We start from the raw sequence: 22,405 nt of genomic DNA on the forward strand, positions 1-22,405 counted from the left end.
TTAACCGAGATTCACGAAGCAACACGTTCGCGGAAAAAACGGAACTGAGGCTACAGGCGTCGTGCGTCCTACTTATCACATCGGATGACGTCAGACAGCTGTGGTGATTACCTGTCAAAGATATGGAATACGTCGGAGGACCCAATCCCCTCCAACTCTGGATTGGTTACGTTACAGCATTTCCCCTCGGGGAAAAGTCGGGTACCCTGCCGGGGCTCCCTGGAACCGCTGGTGGGGTTTGGTGATGTCAAACCACATGGGAGACAGCCGCCCAAGGCCAGGGACATCACCCCTGACCATCCAGGAGCGCTGGCTGGGCTGCGTTACAGAATTTCCCTTGAGGGAGGCAAGGGGACCCTGCCGGGGCTCCTTGGAGCTGCCGCTGTGCTTGGGGACCGTACACCCACATGGTAAACGGATGTCCAAGGCCGGGGACATCACCTCCAACTGTCCTGGAGTTCTGGCTGGCCTGTGTTACAGCTTTTCCTCACACCGCTGTAATCTGCAAGATGTTGTCCACGGGCAAGGGCGAGAGGGATACAAACTTGGTAAATCCCATTTCTGGAGCAGTTCTGTCTGCCCACAGACAAATACTTCGATTCTACAATAACACATGAGGGCCTAAGTATTAGGACTGCTTGGCCGTTGGACAAAGGACATAATATCATAAAGGCAGCAATAATCAAATCAAACAATTCAAGATTGCCTGGACCTAATGGTTTGGCTAACGCAGTCCTTAAGAGTGACCAGATAACTGGGCACATGTATTGCTTGTACTATTTGCCAGGGTTTGCAGGGAACAAAATGTTCTGTCCTCATGGCAGCAGTCTGTTTTTATACCGGTATACAAGAAGGGTGAACGTAAATAATTACAGACTGCTGTCTATATTGGACGTTACCGGCAAGCTCTTTGCCAGCCTGGCCTTAGATCTGAGGTGAATAACATTTTGCATCCATTCCCGACTGGCATCCGGCCAGGGGCTGCAACTGTCCACAGCATTAGATTATTGTGCCCATAGTAAGGGCGGTCCAGCATTATATTAATCTGCATTTGATTTAGTAAACTGCGACTATGTGGGCAAAACTGAGAAAGCTGGGCTGCCCAGGTTGGATATTGCACATTTTGATCAACCTCTATAGTAATAAATGGGCCTGTGTTAGATTGGACAACGAGGGTGCAGTGACTACATCGGTGCAGGTAAACAGGGGAGTCAGGCAAGGATGTGTCTGGCCCCCCTGTTTAACTTGCATATTTCTGATTTGTTTGGGAGAGCTAACTGCCCACCAAAGATGGGCAGTGCTGCCATGCTGGCCACGCGCTACGCAGGTGACCTGGTGGTGTTCTATTGGACGCTCACTGGAATGATGAAGATGTTGAACCAACTGGCTGGGTTTGCGGACAAGCACGACCTGGTCATTTAATCTGGAAAAAACAAGCATCATGTTGATCGGAGGAAAAAGGGTGAACAGAGTAAAGATGGTCACATGTCTGGGAACTATCAATTATACAATGACTTATTCTTACTTGGTCCTGGAGTGAAGTGCAACTTCTGGCTACAAGAAAATAGTGGGTTTGAGGTGTGCCAGGTATCGGTAGATCGGTAGCGCTCAGGCAAAGGGATTTATAAGGAATGTTTTACAGAAGCAGAACTAGCTACTGCATCGCAGTGGAACTGTAAGGTACCTCAGGCCTACTACAAAATATCAGAAAGAAAGGGTAGTTCCACTGGTTCAATGCGCTGCTTGTATAAAAGTTAGGATATACACACAATTTTGTTACAGTCGTAATACAAATGATGCACTGGCTGGACAATAATAGTTTTCATAGATTCTTGTATTGGATTTCTCTGTTTAAGACTAGTACAAGTCTGCCGACACGTGCTTCGACCAAAAACGGTCTTTCTCATGGCAAGACGAGCATGTGTCGTTATCGTCTGGTACCCATGCTTTCAAATACTGATACTTGTTGTGATAGGTGTATAATTGTGGTCAAATATCCTGATACTTTTTCCTTAAACGTCTACTCAGACTGCGTAGATCAGGCTGCGAAAAATAGTCTAATGTGGCGGTATCACTTCCATGTTGGACGGTCCATTTTCCTTATAGTTTCAATTCGATCCGGTATGGTAATAGGTTAAATCCCAGTTTAACAAAGGTTTGACAGTCTTTCGCGTCAGTTCTCTACCAGAATTGAAACTTCACCCTTTTTCCTCCTACTACAATAAGTATCAGTATTTGAAAGCATGGGTACCAGACGATAACATGCTAGTCTTGCCTTGAGAAAGACCTTTTTTGGCCGAAACACGTGTGGGCAGACTTGTCCTAGTCTTAAACAGAGGAATCCAATACAAGAATCTATGAAAGCTATTATTGTCTCAGCCAGTGCATCATTTGTATTAAGACTGTAACAAAATTGTGTGTCTATCCTAACTTCTATACAAGCAGCGCATTGAACCACCCTTTCTTTCCAACTTCTGGCTACAGTTGTATAATTGAGACTAAGGTTAGAAGACCTAAACAACTTACACATCAGATATGTAAATTTGCAAAAGACCATGCAGGCTTTTCACTTTCTGGTATTATTGCCTTATATAATCAGTGCCCATTGTCCAGCTATACTATACGGACTAGAGGCGTTAGCAATGCAAGACTTGGCATAGTTAAACAAGATTGAAGGTTTCTTTTGGCGCAATGTATTGGGTATTAGTCCTTCATGTCCGATCGAATACATACGTCTTGAGCTTGGCCTGAGCTCCTTACGGGTAATGGCTCTTCGGGCAAGAGGCTGATTATATATAAAATCTAGAATGCTGACAACTTGTCGGTTATTGAGACAGCTTGGTGAAAGTTTCCATCAGGAAACTGTCATGAGGTGCAGCACCTACGTGACTTTAAATAATGAAATCTGCTCTAAAATTGACTGGACCTCAAATTTCAATACAGGGAGGCCCTACATTGTCCTTAAGGGAGCTATTGAGAAGAGATTTGATGGGTGGGATTGGCACAGTAATTATTCCCATATTTCACAGCTAAGGGGCTATGGTACAGTGGCTAATGTGGTCCATTGGTATTGGGAAACTCAAGCCTACCTGCTTCTATGCCTGACCCAGCAGTTAGACGTAGTATACTGTTGTTACAGATGAATCCATTACCCATATTGGTTGTGCGTGGAACTCAACTATGTACTGCAGCTGAGGGCCGTTGCTGTCGCATTTGTAAAATCGCAAGCAATGTCAAAACAGCTAAACATATCTTAACTGAGTGTGTTGAACTGGGCCCAGTATATATGTGTAATCTGGGGCGCTTAATCCATCACTACATGGCAATTAAATCTAAGTCTTTCTGGGATTATTGCCTTAATGCTAATTCTTTTTACACTCAGACAGCCCCATTTCAGGTGTGGCTTCATGTTAACTACCTGTTGAATCTGTAATAAAAGCCAATTAGTGTGTTGGCCGAAGCGGTGTCTAGGTTACCAAAATACAACTGGTAGGTGCAGTGAACTGAGAGTCGGCTGACGAGTCTGCCAATAATTTTCCTCCCCCTCTCTTAAATAAGGCATAGACATAGCTAGGAGATGGACTGAGATTTACAGTGTCTGGACTTTTACGTTGGGGCACGTTTGTTTACTGGACTATTTTATTTTAAAAAATGCTTAATTGCTCTATTATCTCTAGTATTTCGCTATTTGAAATGTATAAAATGTTTTAAATGTTTTATTTTTATCTGTACTAATGTTTTCTATTTGTCTAAAGTTCGATTTGAACTAGTCACAAAACATATTAATTAATAATCCCAAATCACCAAGATCTACCTATTCCAAAACCTAGAGGGTTCCAGCGGTCCCACAATATCCATTCCAATTGGGGAAAAGGGGATTTCGCTAACTGGTAGGAGATGTAGAGGTGCAGGTGGTGGATGATATAAAACAGCCTTCTGGCAGAGTGAGCATGTAGTTAGGACATTTGACATCTGCATACACTCCAGGCCAGTAAAACCGGTTCACCACTTGCCCTTGGGTTTTCATAGTTCCTAAGTGACCAGCACTAAGATAGGCATGTGCAATCTCCAAAACTACCCTTTGATGGCTAAGGGGCACTACTATTTGCATATGCTGTTTTTCCTCATTACTAACGTCCCTCTTATTTAATAGCCTGTGTTTTAAGAAGAGCCCTGCTTTCTTCCTATCTTGTTCTGCAGAAATAGGTTTTAGGAAGGCTTCTGCTAACATTGTGTTATTACGTTGGGCAAACGCTAGGTTTGGGATTATTTCTGGCTTGACTTCCTCCCAATGGTGTTTTGGAATGCTCACTTCTGGCTCAGGGTATACATCAGCTCCCCCAAAACCTTTGGTTACCCTGTTAGTGGTATCTGTGACTTCTAGAAAACTTGGGAAATTGATATTTTTCGAAGAACCCCTCAGCAATTATCTCCCCCATTTTACTTGGTAGGCCTGGTTGCTGTTATTCTAAATAAGAACTTGTATATCCCCTCCGTAATTTGCGTCTATAACCCCAGCCATCACTTCTAGGCGTTGTTTCCAGGCTAAGCCTGAGTCCCTTTGGGCAAAAGTAGGAGTAGACCCTTGGGAGGCAGTTGCCTTTCGCCGGCTTCAATAGTTAGGTCTCTACTTTTTGAGAGATCGAAGCCAATAGATTCTTGAGTGGCAACAGAGGGGTTGAAGGCTCTTTCCAGAGTTTTGTAAATGTTAGTGTCCCCCAGATTGTGTAAACTGAGTCAGATCCCACCACTGACACCATGTAGGAGTGTGTGGAAGGCGCAGACTGACACACAAGAGGCATGCTAATTTTGTAAGAATGAAAGAAACCTATATAATCCTAACTCTAAGAGGGGTTTCCTTGCCTCAAATGAAACTAAGGAAATGTCAGAATGTCCGTAACTAAAATGTCCACCATCCCATGTCGAAATCATACTTCTAACCCTCACAGTAACAAAACTAAAAATGATTAATCTCTTCGGGGTCCAGAAGAATGACTCCCTTCTTCTGGACAAAATGGTTTGCAAAGTAGGGGGAATCTCTCCCTTTTTCTGGCCTTTCTCACGCTTCTCTTGACCGTCTACTGTGGTTGGGGGGCGGTGGTCTCCCTCCCCAAACCTTTCAGTCTTTTCTTGGCAAGTCAATGTGGTTGAGGGAATGTCTCCTTTGCCCAGGCCTTTTTCAGGCTTCCCCAGGCCTTTCCCAGGCTCCTCTAGCTGATCCAATATGGTTGGGGGAACGTCTCCCTTCCCTGGGCCTTTCTTAGACAGCCCTGGTGTACTCTGCTGCCAGGTGCTACCTTTTACTAGACAGCCTTTGTGTACTCTCCTGCCTGGGTCTGCCTTTCTCTTGGCAGCTCACTGGACAGCCCATGTGTACTCTCCTGTCAGGGGCTGTCTTTCTCATGTGGGTGTCCCAGAACCCTTCTTGTATTTCTCATATAGGGGGCCCAGACCCCTTGTATTAACTTATCTGCATGCCCCAGACCCCTTCCTATTGGCTTCTTAAATGGGGGTCCCAGATCCCTTTGTACAGGTTTCTTAAATGCGGGTCACAGACCACTTTACAATGGTTTCTCAAGTGTCCCAGAGGTCCCCGGACAGCCCCCATAGCTTCTCAGGAGAATCACAGTCCTTCACTCCTTCTAGGGTCTCTGTCTCTGTTTTTTTGTAGCTCTTCTCAGCTGTTTTCTGTTCTTGCACTGGTTTGGGAAGCCGCGCAGCACGTACCTGCTTTCCAGCGTCATGCAGCGCTCTTCTGCGCCCGGGCCTTTTGTCTTACTCGTTCATGGCATGTCACACTTCGGCAAAGCAGGTAGGGACTTCGAAACTCTCCCCAGTTGGTCCTGGTCAACAACTCATCTCAGCTCTTCCTGGTGAGGGCAAGGACCTCTGCTCGCAGGGTCTCCGAGGTGGGGCTGACAACAGCATTAGTCCCTCTTCCATCTTTAAGCTAATTGTCCCTGGATAGCTAGACTGCTCACTCCGGTTTCCGGAGAGGTTGGTTAGGAGACTGCGTATCTTCTACATCAAAGTACTTTGAGGGGAGGACTCAGTGGAGTGAGCCGTACTCTTCCTCGTCCCAGTAGTAATATCACTGCTATGACAGATACATAGAGGAACCTATAGGATCTGGGGAAGGCAAAGATGAGGAAAGAAAGGTAGGTGAGTGTGTGCGACTCAAGCCCTGCCTAGGTGTATACCTAGGTGTATACCAACCCTGTATTATGGGATATCCAAGATATAAACTCCCCTTCCATCTATAAAAACCCAAATCCAAGGAGGCTGGCCACCATTTCCTGTTGTGTTATCTTCCCATTGTTGGGACCCGCTCAGTTACATTATCATTGGTTTCCATGATCTATTGTGAGGATTCTTGTAAGAGTAACCACCCAGGTCTGGTATTACATTGTCAATAGCCAAGTTCGGATCTCTGTATCCTTTTTTCCTGACGTGTCATTACAATTCTAGAGCTTCACATGTGCAAAATAGGTCACATTTTCTCTGTACCTACTTTACAAAACTAGAAATTTAAAAACAACTGGAGAAAATATAATTATCTAATTTGCAGGTAAATAAGGGCATCACAATTATACATTTTGCTTTAAGTGCTAGACTTCCCTGATTCCAATGACATTTACAAAAAGTTGGGTTAAAGCTTCCAATGTAACACTGACAAAAGCTGGGACTACTTGCTAAGCACTCATTTGTTTAAAACATTTAGCTTCTAACTATCTACCAATTTCTGCTGAATATGTTGCCATAAACTTAAAGTTGAATGAGAAGAATGCCACCCTTATAGAAGAAGCACATGTAAAAATCACTCTTTCTGGCCAATCTCTGGAGGTGCATAAAGGGAGTCCTGCATGCGTTCACAAAATATTTAGCTTATAATTCTGTGCTAAATGGGAACTTGCATTGCTTGGTGGAACCCAACTTTTGTAATCATACAATAAAAATAAAAGTACCCTTAAAAGGTGGATGTGAGAAGTTGTATACCTGTACACAAAGGCAAATCTCATCCTCGCCACAGCCCTGGTCCTGCAGAACTTCTTATAACGGGCCTCCAGATATGCAAGGTACCCAATGGTGAACTGAAAGTCAGGCTCCACAGAGATGGAGATGCCGTTGCGTAGCTCCAAAGTGTGAAGAGGGCTCCCTGCAGGGACAGCAGTCAAAGGAAGCCCCTCTGGAATAACCTGACAGTGGAGGTGGAAAAGTAACTCTTCCCCATGCAGCGGCAATCCCAGTAGAACAATCTCTGCACGAGCTCCAAATCCATGCTGCGTGATCTTCAAGGCTGGTCAAGAGAAAGATGGAGGCATACTGAGAAGCAAGATGGCACCAATTATTAAATAGGACCGTTTTGCAGTTATGTAACCGCACCTCAGGGCCTTCTAGTCTAGAAATGGGCTCCCACACAGCTCTGCAGATGCACCTATATCCTGACCGACATAACTTGCTAGGCCGTTATTGGTGTCCACATGCAGCACTCATGGCAGTACTAGTAGCTATAAATGTGCCATGAGTATTGCACAACTCACCCTCAGAGGGGCACTTCCTGGTCCCTCGACCATTGGAATGGCACCAGAGCAAGCTTTGAATCTCCTCCTCCTCCTCTTCGGTCTTAGGATCCAGGCATCTCCAGCCAAGTGGTGAGCGCTTCTTCTTTCCTAGAAGTATGATAAAGGTGAAGGATTATGTTCTGGGGGAGTCAGGAAGAGCACACATTAAACCAGCTAGAAAGCCTTCTGGTGTGTGCACAGTGCAGGTCAGGTGATATACCTATTACAAAGGGATGGATTGTCTATGTGGGAGTAAGGTGCACGAGATGTCAATGGAAGGCTTGCAGGATAGCAGAATAAGTGGCTTTGGAGCAGAAATGTGATCACCCATGCTGTGCGCAGGGTAGATTTCAACGCATTAAGCTTCTCGAATTGTGAATGGAATTGGCAGATCAAGATGTTATTTATGGAAACACTTGTGTGTGCACTGTGGGGCTGAGTTTCAGATCCCACTCTGGTTGAAGTCGTACCCATCTGTGATAGGGAATCAGTAGCAGCCGCCCTAACAACAGCCTGGAGGGGTATAAGCCAGTCATCACACAGGACAAAATAATGTTAAATATGAGGGAAACGAGCAAACAAATAGAGACACGGACTACATATCCCAGAATGCCTCAGCAAAGACCTCATCAGTATAAAAGCCAGAAAAGGGGAAAAGAAATCAGGCAAAGGAGACGAAAAACCGCATTTCCCTATTCAGGTGGACTTCCACGGTCAGGGTTTAACACTAAAACTCACTCCACGAGAATCAAGCAGGGAGGAGAATTAGCATCAGGTGTGATAGCACTGGGGATGGGAACACCCAACGTTAATTACCAGGGAGGAGAGGCATGCGGGTTGAAAGGCTCACAAAACGACTCCAGCGAAAGGCTCACAAAACGACTCCAGCTCTCTCTCTATTTTTAGGAATGGAAGGAGGCTGAGGGCGGAGGCACGGAGTGGAACGAGGCCAGTCCCCAGTACTGGTGGGCTTATTAGTGAGAAAAGGAACACCCTCCGGTGGACGCCTTATCGGCCCGGCAGGCAAGCCCGTCTGCGGAAGGAAGGAAAACTCCAGTTGGAAAAGGAGCTGGAAAAGAGGTGAAAAGTGGCTTCAGGAAGTTTTGTTTATTGGGTGATCGAGCAGTAAACAATTGTGCGTTTTGGCTGGCGTGCAGAGGAAAAACGCCCTAATCATTATGAACTGCATTTTTCTCTAGACACAGCTGCAATCTTCGGTTTCACCTTAAAGACCGACATTTTATTTGCAAAGTACGGCAGCCAACCTTACAAACTGCATTTATTTCAAGGGACAGCTGTACCCATGGTTTCAACCTATGAACGGCGTTTTGTTTAAAGAGCTGCTGTAATTCAGGGTTCACTCATTGCAGTCTGCCTTTCAGTGAAGGAGGGGCCCAGAGTCCTTGTTTTTGCCTTTCGAACTGTATTAAAGTGCCTTGAAGTTAACCTACAGAGCCACGGTGAGCTGTACAATAAACCTCATTTGTTACCCTACCTTATAGTCTCTGGCTCACTATTTAACACCATCCAAACTCAATGTCAATGAAAGCAGGTTTCTAAAATATATCCAGACTTATAACTAGTCAGATAGTACCTTATAATGTCTCAGTTTGATTCTTCTGTTTTTAAATTTAGGTAGGGTTGAGGGGTTGATGTTTGGCCCCAACTCTAACTTTCGAACTGTCTCTGTAAAATGTTTTCAGTTTTGCCAAATTGATCCAAAACTGCTCCCAAAGGATACATTCGACTCATTTAATGTGAACCTTCTTTGTAGACTATCTCAATGAGGCATAGGAAACGGCAGGTCAGGAAAGAGCGTGCCCTAAGCAGACATTACCTAGGGTGGCGGTATTCCATGCAAAAAACCCAACACAGAAGAACAACAACATAATGTACAAGGCTAAGTAAAGCTAGCAGAGGAAATAGAAGGGCACACTAAGGTGGTTTTGGAGCACGTAGAGTTTGCCAGCTTGTCTTTTGGGTGTACCTAGGAAAAAGGTGAGGCACTCGTCCCTGAGTGGGATGGCACATGCTACTACCACTCACTGTGTCAGGTAAATCGACGAGTAGCAGGATCTTCTCTAGGTGGCATAGGTTCAGGAGCATGGCTCTGGCGATCTGCCATACTTGAGCATCAAATGTGATCGGATGTGGTTTTCCTAACTGGGGACGCTGACTTTTGGTGTTCGGTGGGAATGGTTCTGTGGGAGGCCTGATGCAGCTGGCTGTGACCAGGATGCATCTCACACCCATGCCTCTTGTTTGCATGGTGCCAGTTTGATCTGATTCATGAATTGCGGCAAGTTTATTTTTCAACACCACATCAGTAGCCGTGGATGACAAATGTATAGGAGCTGCTGTAGACTGAAGCCAGTGATGGCCAGGCCAAGAGGTCTGTGGCGGGTGTGGGAGAGCACACAGACCATTCAGCGGCTCTTTTGGAAGTGACCTAGGATTGAGGACCAGAATCCATGCAGTATGTGGTCCCATGCATGGCCACCAAAGTATTGCTGGCAGCCCATAGAGATAGGGTAGTAAAATGCTTCAGAGGACCTCAGGGATTCTCAAGGATTCCCATAACTGAACACCAACTGGAAAAATCGGATTTAGAAATCAGAAAACCATCACTTATTAGGAAATCCCTTCCATTGTTACTGTATTACCCATCAGTATGTCAGGGTTGAGTGGTTGAATAAGGTGTACAATGTGTTGTCTCCCCAATTTCTTTCAGTTTCAAATAAAATGAGGGATACATGATTTTTTTGTTTCATTAACTGGAGGAATCAAAACACAGAAAACAGACACCGAGAAATGGTGCAGGAGTTACCAACTGTGTCCCCTCCTTAGATCCTCACTACAGGTTAAGAGATGCAAACAATTTAAAATCTTCCCAGAATAGTTGGAGGCGTTGGCCAAAACGTCTTGCTGGTCCAGGGAATTCCACAGTAAGGACCGATGTTGTAATGATTCTCCCCTCTCTTCAAGCGTTAAGTATAACCAAATGTTTTCAACTTGCTCCTAATTTCAGTTTTGCTAGAAGATGTGCCAGTATTTCCGCATTGCAGGATACGTTAATCGAGCAACATCTAATTCAGAGGATCTTTCCACTCACCTCAAACCAGGCGTGCACAATTTTCCTTCAATAAAGTTATTTTTATGAATCGGGAAACCCGAATTTAACAGAATAGATTCCTTACAGACCCCCTCCTCTTTCCGGACAAGAAACACATTGGGTTGCAGAGAAGGTATGTTTATTAACCAAATAGAAATAAATCAATCAGTTTAATGATAAACAAGTTATACATCCATGAAATGCCAATGAAGAAAAATAATCAGCGCACTATTTACCCGAGTTTTCAATGCTGCAGTCATGGAAATAGAGATTTTGTAACACACATCACCACTTGTATGTTTTGGTTTACCCATGGTGTGCATATACATTTGATTAAAATAAATGAGGGTCCATGCTAAGACTTTCATTGCTAAAACAAAACGAATTAAAACACCCCTGCCTATCCAATTCTCTGAACCTTCCCTTTATTGCAAATTATACCACCACCCTTACTAATAGACATGTCAGCATTTCAACAGCATGCTACAAAACTCAATTGAAGCACACTAATGGATCTTCCTGTATGTAAATGGCTTGTAGAAAGGAAAATGTAGGGCAACTTAAAAACTGGAAAAATGGGTAGCAATAATCACCCTCTCCTTTTTATTTTGAGAAACTCTGCATTAATAACAGTATTCTGTTTGATGGCGTATCCAGAAAAGGACCATTTTATTTGTCTATGTATGCACAGTGAGAAGTCTTAAGCTCTTCTGTGCTTGTACATTGCACAGAATAGAATTCAAGGGATCTCACCATTTACACACCACAGGATCTATTCTATCTATCTATCTATCATTCTAGAGCACTTACGGTTATTAAATATTTACTTATTTCCCACGATGTAGTCAATTTATATACCCATGCCCCTCAGTACTTACAAACAACAGGGCCAGGATTTTATAGTATCTCTCCCCTCAAGATTATTTCCCCCTTTAGGTCATACTCAAATGTATATTTATTTTGACTGTCTTACAAACAAGGTGGGCACCCTCTTATGGACTGGTTCAATGCTATCCCTATAGGAACAAGTGGGCATCAGTCAGCAAGATGTGAACTGCTTTCCGACAGAGCCTGTCTGCTGTCCCTCCCTCTGAAGAAGGCCTGGGACTTTAACTCATACTAGGCCTCACGTACAGGGCTCTGGCAATAACCCCAAATAGTCCAAAAGGAGAACAATATATTCCTTCTCCTTCCTGTTATCAATTCTTCTTCTTTCTCTCCATCACTCAGTGAGTGAGCAAGTGAGTCTGTACCTAGTGAGTGTGTGTTGAATCTTTAATAGACCAAAAACCCCACCTTTTTGAGTTGTGTATAATTTCCCCAATGTAAATTGATCATGTATGTGATTGGACAGTGTTAAAAAAAAAGTGACATCACGGTAGCCAAACCCCTCCGCAGTCATTGGGCATATTACTGATGGGGGCAGTCTGATAGGAGTAACTTCTACACCCAGTTTCCCTCCCATTTGATGTAATGTCATCTCAGAGATTACTTGCATTAAGCATTATAAACCATTCTGAAACAGTAAGTTCCAAACATATGACCACTTTACTAGTTGGCTTACCAGATTTCTCACTCCAGCAACGTCAAACACACTTTATCATGATTTCACAAATGGTAACTGACTTATATATTTTTCCATTTAACTCACTTCTACATTTATATACAAATTATTTTTCTATCTCAAAGTAATGGGCAGGTCACGGCAAACACTGTGATATATGGATCTCTGTTGTGCACCGTTTCTGTGCAACAAAATGCAAATTCACCTTATTTGCATCATTAAAAATCACATTTAAATCAATTTTGGTCCTTCTAATAGTCATTTTCAAACTGAACGTTTTACAAAATAAATAAGCTTACTAGGCATTCTGTTTGGGAGATATCACCAGAAATATGAATCTCATACATCATTTTTCTTTTCATACAAAGTATTATCGGGCATCTGCAGTTGGGTCAGAGCTTCTGGGGTCTTTCGATGTTAGTTCAAAGCTAAATATAATTATGACTTCAGCCTGTCGGTAGTACAGCATTTGAAATAATTTCAGGGTCTTGCAGATTATAGATAAAAACCATTTGTTCATGCAGAAGGGCCTGGGAGATTGAAATAGCCGATTGTAGAAAACATATCCACTGGTCAAGCTGAACTATTATATTTTTTAAAGGTTAAGCTCACTGCACAGAGATGCTGCCTATAAAAATGCACCATTAGAATTGCAAATTAGGCCTCCCTGTGGCCTAGTCCCAAAGATCGTAATTATCTTTATTGCTGAGTTTCATGTGAAATCCAACTCCTTGATAGTGCAAGGCATATCAGTTATGTTGTGGTTTTGCTGCGGGACTGGGGAATTGAACAGAATATCAAATGTCACCATGGCTTCCTTTGCATTTGATCCCATTCATAAATGCCACATTTAAATGTATGTTTTTCCTGTTCCCCTTGATTTTCCCTTTTCACCCAACATGGCAGCATATCCGTTCTATTGGCGTACCACTCTTTTGGGAGGATTTGAGTGTGTTTAACTTAGATTTCCAATACGTGTTTTGGCTTGTAAAGTGCCTTTAGGAGGGATGTTTTGTTTTCAATCTGTTTGTTTTGGACTAGTAGTTGGTGGTTTTTAGAGGTTTATTTTCTGTGTTTTACTATGATTTGCAATCAATTTTTTTGTGCTGATCTTTAAGTATGGTTCCATGGCTTTATGTCATAATCCTTTGTTTCTGGCTTTGTTCCTCCCCCCAGGCACCCCTGGGCAACTGGCTAAGGCAGTACGATGTTCCTCTGCCTTTGTCCTGGCAGCCTTTTCAGAGTGCTTACTCTCTGCCTTCTCCCATCAACCTTCATCCATTCCCCGTTCCTCCCTTCCTACTGCCCCCATTTGGTTATCATTGGTCTGTGTCCTCTCATAGGACTGGAACAGCTGCATTTCAGAGGCCTTCCCATGGCAGCCTTGCCCAGGCAACTGGTGAAGGGCTCAGAACAAAGGGCAGCTCCCATCCCAGTTCGCCAATGGACACCTGACAAAGCACCCTACAGCAACAACTAAGGTGAGGTGGTACAGGTGGGGAGCACAGCCATTAACCTGCTTAATTAAAACTCTACCACTTCTTTATCAATACCATCAAACCAGAACTTGGTGTAGATTACTTGCTGCACTCTTTAGATAGGCGGATAGATGGTTTAAGGGGACAGTCAATATGTAAGACTCTGATATTTCTTAGGGCCAGAAATACATTGCACTTAGACCGATTTTGGGAGTTAACACTGTGTGACACTTGGATGTATTTTGGGGGTGGGCATCGCATTGCACTTAGTTGGAATTTGGGGGTAGGCAATGTGTTGCACTTAGACAGAACTTGTGGGTAGGCATGGTGTTACACTAGATGTGTTTTGGGGTAGGCATTGTGCTACACTTTGATGTATTCGGCGGTGGGCAATGTGCTGCACTCAAACAACAGGTTTTCTACTAGGCTTTGAAGATTTATGATGGTATGCTGTCCTTAGCAGTCAGAAGATTATAAGGATAACCTGTCTAATGTGCTTTGAAGGTATAGGAGGACAAACTCACTATTGCTCTAAAAAGATTTGAGGATAGACTGTTTTAATGTGCTTAGAAGCTGTGTTAGTCTAGCTTACATTCCACATAGTAGATGTATGAGGATAGCCTGTCTATTGCAATTGGCCTGGTATAGCACCTGGAAGATTTATGATGTTATCCTGTCTCTACGCTTAGAAAACTGTGAGGATAGCCAATGAATTAAACAAAGATTTATGTGAGTAGCCTAGATGTTGCACTTAAAAGATTCCTGATGGAGACTATTGCACTTAGCCGATGTATTAGGATAACTCCTGACAGTTTGAGGGTAGCCGGTATATTACACATGGAATGTACTAGGATAGTCTCCCCAATGCACGAAAAATATACTGGGTTTTTCCTGCCTACTGCGCACCTATAAGATCCATGATGTTAGCCCGGCTGTTGCCGAAAGATTTATGCAGATTGCTCATAAAAGCACTCAATAGATACTTGAAATTGGAATCACAGGTTTTCAGGACAGCCCGTGCGCTTAGAAGATGCACCTAGAGATAACATGGCCTTCTACCGATGACCTCATCCCTCTATTTCATAGACAAGGTTATATCCGAGCCTCAGGGTATTAATGCACGCACTACTTCAGTGAACTTCGGCCGCAGGCATGGCTACCTACCCGCATGCATTTAGAATGGAGCGACGACCACAACAACATTTCGGTCTAGCTGAACACATAATAATCCTCTAGGCTTAAACACAGAGCACAACACATATGCCATCAGAAAGCAGCGCTGACCTAAGACAAAATTCGGTATAGTTGGACACAATGCTCCTCTAGGCTTAAACAAAGAGCACAACACATATGCCATCAGAAAGCAGCCCGACCTAAGACAAAATTCGGTCTAGCTGGACACTTACTGAATTTTTCTTAGTATCGCCCATAATATTTATAAAGCACTTAAAGGGCCCAAAGGCACAGGCGCGCTACCCAAAACAGGGTACAAACACATAACACAAGACAGACAAACCGGAAGGCGTGGAGACGCTCCGGTACACAGGCCCCAAGAGCTAGCACGGAAGCTGTATCAAGTAAAAAGAAGGGTTCTTAACTTGCACTTGAAAATTCCAAGTGAATCAATCACTCTAATGTCAGTTGGCGGTCACATCGCCTTCTGCATGAGACTACAAGCATCCCCAGACATGTTTAAGCCTTGTTGGGCTTCAGTGAGGAGTAGCTTGGGCCTCTAGGCCCAGCAGGCACGGGACCCACGTCTGGGCATAGCCGCCCCAGTGACTTATGAAAAACAATAGAGGTGATTGCTGGAAGGTTTAGAATTAATCTTAAACTCTGGTGTTGCTCTGAGCAGCCCTCCAGACCATCGTTCCATGCCTGCAAAGCCATTACATAAGGGGAAGACTATATGCAAATCAGGGTAGTTAAAATATGCCACAAGAATACTCTGAAGTCAGATTTGGATTTGAATGAGAATTCACAATTCTTCATAAATTGTAGAACCAGTAGGCTGGTGCTCCCTCTGCATATAGTATCACCAATGTGACTAAAACATATGATCAACCACTGGATCACATGGCATACCCAATGTGACCAACCTTCCCAACTGAGATTCAAATCTCAAAAGGGGTTCCCAGTAAATCAAGTATACATCCAAAAAGTTGATTTCCGTTCGGTGGGTTATACACGTGAAACCAATGCCAACATTGTTTGTATTCCATTGCTTTACAAACTCCTGAAGCAAATTCTCATTCCCATGCCAAATTAGGAACACATCATCAATAAACCGATCTCAAGTTTTGATATTGGAAGCAAATACATGAGTACATTAGTCTGCACATTGGAACAGCTCTTTGCCTATTTTTTTTTTTATCATCCCTCTAAGCCTTTCCCCTTTCAAATACTATCTACAAATTACTTGGATACCTACTACAGTGGGTATGGCATAGCCATACCTACTTTGAGGCTGGCATCACATGATAATGATACCCAATTCGGCCTGTCTGAAGTGGGCAGGGTCAAACCTACCTTTTGTCCCGCTTTGACAGCAGCTGTGGAACCCGATGCAGAATGCAAGGAAGAGTAGGAGGATGATGATGGCCCAGGTTCCCGGGTACCGCTTCTGGGACAGCCAGACATCTGAGAAGAGTAAAGAGTGTTTGAGCTACAGACACCCCTCGTGTGAGGAAGAATTGGTGATATCATATGCGAGGTCATCGATGATGCCATGGGGCGTGCATTATTAAATTGCTAATTTCTCTGACACCTTAAGTAATGCATTCACTTTATCTTTATGTTTGCAATTGTATATGAACACACATTTAATAAAAACATGTTATAATACAGTTAAATGAGTGTAAGATACAATAACAAATCCACCAATAGGAGGGTCCTCACTTGGAAGGAAAAATAGTCACAAACTCTAAAATGTTGAGAACTAGCAACATTAAGAAGACATACCATTCACAACAATGTAGCTAACCCTCAATGATGCAGAGTATAATAAAGGAAGCTTGCATGCCAAGTAAATAATTTACCATCCTTACGATCAGTAGCACTGTCAGTCAGCAGGTGCACAGGTAAGGGAGACTGACTTGCAAAGGGGGCAGTCACATGTAGGCTAAACAGGTGGCAATCCAGGTTATTAATATAAGGGTTGACCTCTAGCACCTCCCAGATTTTCCCAGCTATGGTGCCCACCCAAGAAACCACCTGAGGACTTGTGCTGCACTGGGATGCGTCTGCAATAGGGTCTTGGTTGCATTCAGTGGAGCATGGTTTCTGGGCCATCAGCGTCCCTCCTCATCCTTCAGAGTGCACAGGGGGCTATTTGTTGTGGGCGTGGGCTAAAGAGGTGTTTGGGTTTTACCATTTGGGTCAGCGCAGAGTAACGGCATGTTGGTGTCTACCTTCATGCTGGATGCTACAACTCATCTATGTGCTCTGTGTGCAACATGCCCCCACACACACACAAATGAGAATTCCCCTGAGGACCCCTCTGAGCGATTTCCATCCATTACAGCACACCCAGCTATGGTCATCCAATGTAGTTACGGGAGCATGTTACCAGCCCCTGGTGTGGCTAAACATGTCCAGACAAGCCCTTGTCCTGAGCCGTCATATTGCTCGGATTCCCACCTTCTGTTGGTGCATTTCATTGTCCCAATCAAACACCTTCTCCATCTTCTGTGTTCTCCATCCTCTTGGCTCATGATCTTCACTTTACTTGTTCCCTTAATCCTATTTCTTCTTCTGCCTCCTCTGTCGTCTTGGTCAACAAGGTCTCATTTCTTAACTTCCGATCCTATTTCCCTTTTTGGCTCATCTCTCAGGCCTCCGATAGAGTACAAATTTTAAGCCCAGTGATTCAATAGTTTGTTCTTTGGTAAAATATGAATGGATACTCGTCCTGGTGGTCCTTTTAATCTCAAATGAGGTATGTGACAATTCACTACATGTGTCACTTCTCCCCGAGGTGGGGCCCGTTTTCATAAGGCCAGGGAGGTGAGGCCGCTACCTGATAGTCCCCCTGAGGTTGGTATAATGCAGGAGGATCTCACAGAGAGGGACCCCACCCCCCAGGTAGCAGGACGACCAGCTAAGGTACACCCCTTATGAGAACATCTGACCCCCACACACTCTAGCCTCTCCTTCTGCTAACCATTTTGTAGGCAGTAGACCCATATATAGACTACCTCAAGATTCTGGAAAGTGCTGAGGCGAAGATGAACATCAGGAACATAGGTAATCCAAGTACTGGGACGAGGTGGGACTCAGGACAAATGAAGAGAAATACCAAGAAGGGACTGCAGAGATATAGACCTACGCAGCTGCGTGGTTCCTTTTAAAACATAAAATCAAAGAAGGACTGCCTATCAGGGAGACACAGCCAACCAGGACGAGAGACTGGGAAGCACGAAGGAGATGCAGAGAAAGCAAAGAAGGAAGGAACCGAGAGCAGTCCACTCCAGGTGTCAAGAGGACAATGGGACTTCTTTGCTCGACAAAGTCCGAACAGTAACGGGAGTCTGGCAGACGGTGACGCAAACGCAAGAGGCAGCCTCTACACCATCAGTCCAAGGTCCAAGAAGGAGATCCGCGAGGTGAAGGCACTGAGACATGAAGATGCCCATGCAGCACACAGAGTATTGTATTGTACTCATTTATATAGCGCCATTTCTCCGTTTGTATGGCCTCAATGCGCTTTGAGGTTGGAACGCCGTTGCGGACCAAAGTCCAGGTATGGGAAAGGTCTAAGAGTTTAATATAAGATGCATTTGTGCATTCTGCCAAGATGAGGATTTAGGTGGGCTGGCTAGGCTCCAGTAGGCAACCCAGAGGCCAGGCACTTGGGCAGGTGCTGTTGGCGGTTGAGGTACATTGCTAGTGCAGGAGACTCAATACGTGCCCAGCTAGACCGAAATTTGTCATAGGTTGTCGCTGCATACTAATGGCAGCGGTTTTGAGGCACATCAGGGGTTTCAATGCAGATGGCTATGCAGGCAGCTAGACCAGATTTGACGTAGCCATACCTGCATTCTAGAGTGCATGGATTGGGAGCCATGCCTGTGGCATGTGTCCACAGACCTGGTGCAATTTATACATCCCTTAAACTCTGTCTGAGTTTATTTTCGATATCGCTTTCCTATGTCTCCCAAGACAATTGGCTGGTCTTGCAAACTGAGAGCCACCTAGATTTGACACTGACCAATGTTGAGCGGGAAGTGGCATGGCCAGCAAAGCGGTTGAAAACATCTGTCAGGATGGGACCCTGGCACCAGGAAGCTATGCATCTAAACCAGGGACGAGGGAGATGTTACCAAGTTCAGCATTCGTGTTAGCAACATCCGTATGCATTCAGACTACTCTGCCCAGAGCACAAAGCTGTGCGTGTCCTGAGAAGTGATAAGGAAGGGGGTGGTGGGAAAGGAGGGGGGGGTGCAGGTGGAAGGATTTTGCAAGTTTCCCACATGACATTAGGAGAGAGACCCCAGGAAGAACCGGCTATGCATCCCAGGAATAGGCAAGTTAATGGGAGAGGCACAGGAACTGCTAGAGGCAGGAAGGTACAGGAGGCAAAAACCCTGTAAGGATAGAACGAGCAGAACCATTTTCCTCAAGTCAGTACTTGGCAAGCGAGGCAGCCAAGGAGACAGAGAGGGTTGGGGGCCCAAACCAAAGTAGAAGAGAAACAAGGGTCGAGGACCCAAACCAAGTGAGTGATACGAACCATCTTCCTCATGGCAGTACTTAGCAAGGAAGTGAACCAAGTGGCACCACAAAGAAGAGAAGTCAACGTCACTGCCCCCCCTAAAACTCAGTTGGGTGTTGTAAGTGTTAAACCTAATGGAGAGAAGACATGGGGAAGAGAATCTTTGTCACTGGTTGTAAGAGATAGTTTTAAGATTTCCCTTTTCACCTACTCCTTCCCCCTCTCCCTCCCATGCTAAACCCCACAGTCATTGATATTGGGGATGAGGGCCCTTATGTGTCCTTCTGGGTCCTGACCTGTCACCCCACCCAAATCGCCTTCAGTCGCCGACCACTCCCAGCTCTTGCCTTTGGGCGCCCACTGGCCTGTGCGGTCTCACAGGCCTGCACTTATGGATTGGCAGGTGATCACTCTTTACCAAGTGATCTCTGCAAGGCACTTAACTGTGGCTTGCAACTGACTGCCTTGCACGGTGGCACTCCCAGCACTTACCCACTCCCCGTCCCTTCTCGCTCTGCACTTGCACGTTCTGAATGCTCAGAAGGAATAGTAGGATCGCCTCTGTCTTTTCTCCTCATTAGTTATTATATTTGCCTTTCCCTCCCATGTTCCCTCCCTGTTGCCCTGTGGACGCTTTGAAACAATTCTTTGATGTATAAGTACCTTACAGATGCACAACAAATAAATAAAATTTTATACCTACTAGGAGAAGGGAGTCATTCTCCTGGTAACTCGGAGCTTGAGGAAGGTCCAACAGGCCTGGTATTCTCCTGGGACCAGAAAAGTGCTGCTTTATTCTTTAGTTTATTGTGTAAGGGACAGAAGTAAGGTTTTCTTGACACAGGACGGTGGACACTTTTACTTTAACAGGGGGGAGGAAGGAGCCTGAGAGCATTCTCTGCTCTCCTGCTGTAATAAGCCAAAGCTACCAGTAGGTGGCTCTTGCCTCATTATTGCCACGAGAGCAGAGCTTAACACAAGCACAGGAGGCTTATTTATTTCACAAAATGGTTGCCTTCCAGTGCTTGAAATGGTTTACTTTGAGCCTCATTTGCTCAAAATGTGACATAAGAACTTTCTTTAAAAATATTTTTTGTATATATTTTTTATTATGGCCCATCTTTTGAGACAATACCATTTTTGAGTGTACTTCCCCTTTAAGATAAAGACTCTGGGGAAGGAAGTTGATCCATGGAACTGTGAACATTATTTGTTGGAAACATTTTTGTTGGATTTGGACTTTTGTGTTGAACTTAACATTTGAGCACTAGGAAACCTCAAGAGTCAATTCCCTTACACACTGAAGTCTAGAGTGTGAGGGCCAGAATAGGATTACGGACACAGGACCGACCTTTTATTTAGACAGCTTGACACTGGGCAGACTCAGTTTGATTGAGATAGGGAAATTCCTCCTAGATTAGGGATAGTGAGGCATTTTCCAACCCCTTACGTTTGTGTTTACAAACTTTAATCAACCTGTCTCCTCTGTGTCTGCGTCACATTCCTTTCTCATCACAGGTATCTTTGTATGAATTGGTGAACTTTAAAGCGCATAGGTACTTAACATTAGGTAAAGCGACCAGTTGCACAAGTCATTAAGTTACTTTGGCCTATTGGCACCTTCAGACATTGCCCAGCAAAAGCCATGGTACACTTCGAGATTACCAGCCTGCAGTGGTTTACATTGCCTGTGCTAGACTGCACTATATTAAAACCAGAGCTAAATTTTACCAAATCAATCACCTTTTTAACAATTGTTTTCACATAATGTTCTTATGACAAGAAAGTGTGAGGTAAAAACTCAGTGACAAGTATTTGCCTTTATTTAACAGAGGAGGTGAGTACTTATAAGTGCTGCAGGTAAGGCATATGGCAGATGGAGCAATCCCATTGCTGCAATATTTATTGAAGCAAAATATACAGTTATGTATAATTACAGTCCACCATTTATAAAGGGAAATTACTCAAGGGACAGAAGGTGAATATTGAGGGTAATCCTGAGGCTAGCTATAGTGGGCGTGTCTTTGATTTCAGAGAGTAGAATTCCAGTGGGAGAATCAGTGGGGGTAAAGGAGCAAGAGCTGAGAGAGAGAGAGGTGCAACGATTCTGAGCAGTTCGTCCCTTCTCCCCAGAGGGGATCCACCCCCTTTGAGGCTAGGCAGATGAGCCCACTAAGCAAGACACTCCCTTGGGATCGGGGCAAGTGAATCTCACTGGGAGTGACTCCCCTCTTTGGGACAAGGACTCCCATTCGAGAATGGAACTCCCAGTTCAAACCACCTTCTCTGCATATTTGAATACAGAAAATACTTTTATATCTCCCACAACAACTGGATTTCTCAAGATCCTTCTTTCTCTCTTGGCTGCAGGCAATGCTGAACACAGCCTGAACATCCTGGTCAACGAAGGAGGACACCACTTCAGTTATGCCTAGGCTGTGTAGAGGGACAGATTGCAGAACAGAAGGTAACTCCTACAGAGGCAAGCAAACGGCTATGCAGAGGCGACCCTCTGCAGTCTGGACATCCTGGAACGACGTTGGGCCATGGGACCAGTGGTAGCAATGAGGAAAAAGAATACACTAAACGAACGCCTGTGTGTTAGCATTCTATCCAACCAATAAGGCCAGGTCGGAACAGGCGCAGAGATGGAGAGATCTCTGCCTCGTCTGGTGGCATGACCACAAAGGAGATGTGGTGGCCTAAAAGGCCGGCAACGGATGCAGAGACAAGACTGTACGAGGGAGCTTCGATCCCAGAGCTCTGCACACGTTGGACAGTAGTTGCAGAGATGAGTAGCCACAGGGAAAACCGACAAGGTTTCGGGAGCCTGAGAAACCCCAAGGGAAACATACCGCTACAAGGAACGAACATTGTAAATTACGATAGGAAAACATAGCAAGGTTACAGGAGCCTGAGAAACCACAGAGTGGAAACCCCCTATGAAAAGGGAATTTGTGGAAATACAAGCTTTGT

General features: G+C 44.5%; 1 protein-coding gene across 1 annotated transcript in view; it reads right to left on the bottom strand.

The window, feature by feature from the left end:
• Positions 1 to 22,405, bottom strand: part of LOC138580988 (butyrophilin subfamily 2 member A1-like) — a 226,456-nt gene that overhangs the window by 84,947 nt on the left and 119,104 nt on the right. The window contains exons 5-7 of the mRNA XM_069651966.1: positions 16,246 to 16,356; positions 7,542 to 7,670; positions 6,997 to 7,297 (exon numbers count right to left, since the gene is read on the bottom strand). Coding sequence (XP_069508067.1) covers positions 6,997 to 7,297; positions 7,542 to 7,670; positions 16,246 to 16,356 — 541 coding nt within the window. The remainder of the gene's footprint in view (positions 1 to 6,996; positions 7,298 to 7,541; positions 7,671 to 16,245; positions 16,357 to 22,405) is intronic.

Source organism: Ambystoma mexicanum, chromosome 3p (genome assembly GCF_040938575.1).
Source record: "Ambystoma mexicanum isolate Mex_15411 chromosome 3p, UKY_AmexF1_1, whole genome shotgun sequence".
NCBI classification, from domain to species: domain Eukaryota; kingdom Metazoa; phylum Chordata; class Amphibia; order Caudata; family Ambystomatidae; genus Ambystoma; species Ambystoma mexicanum.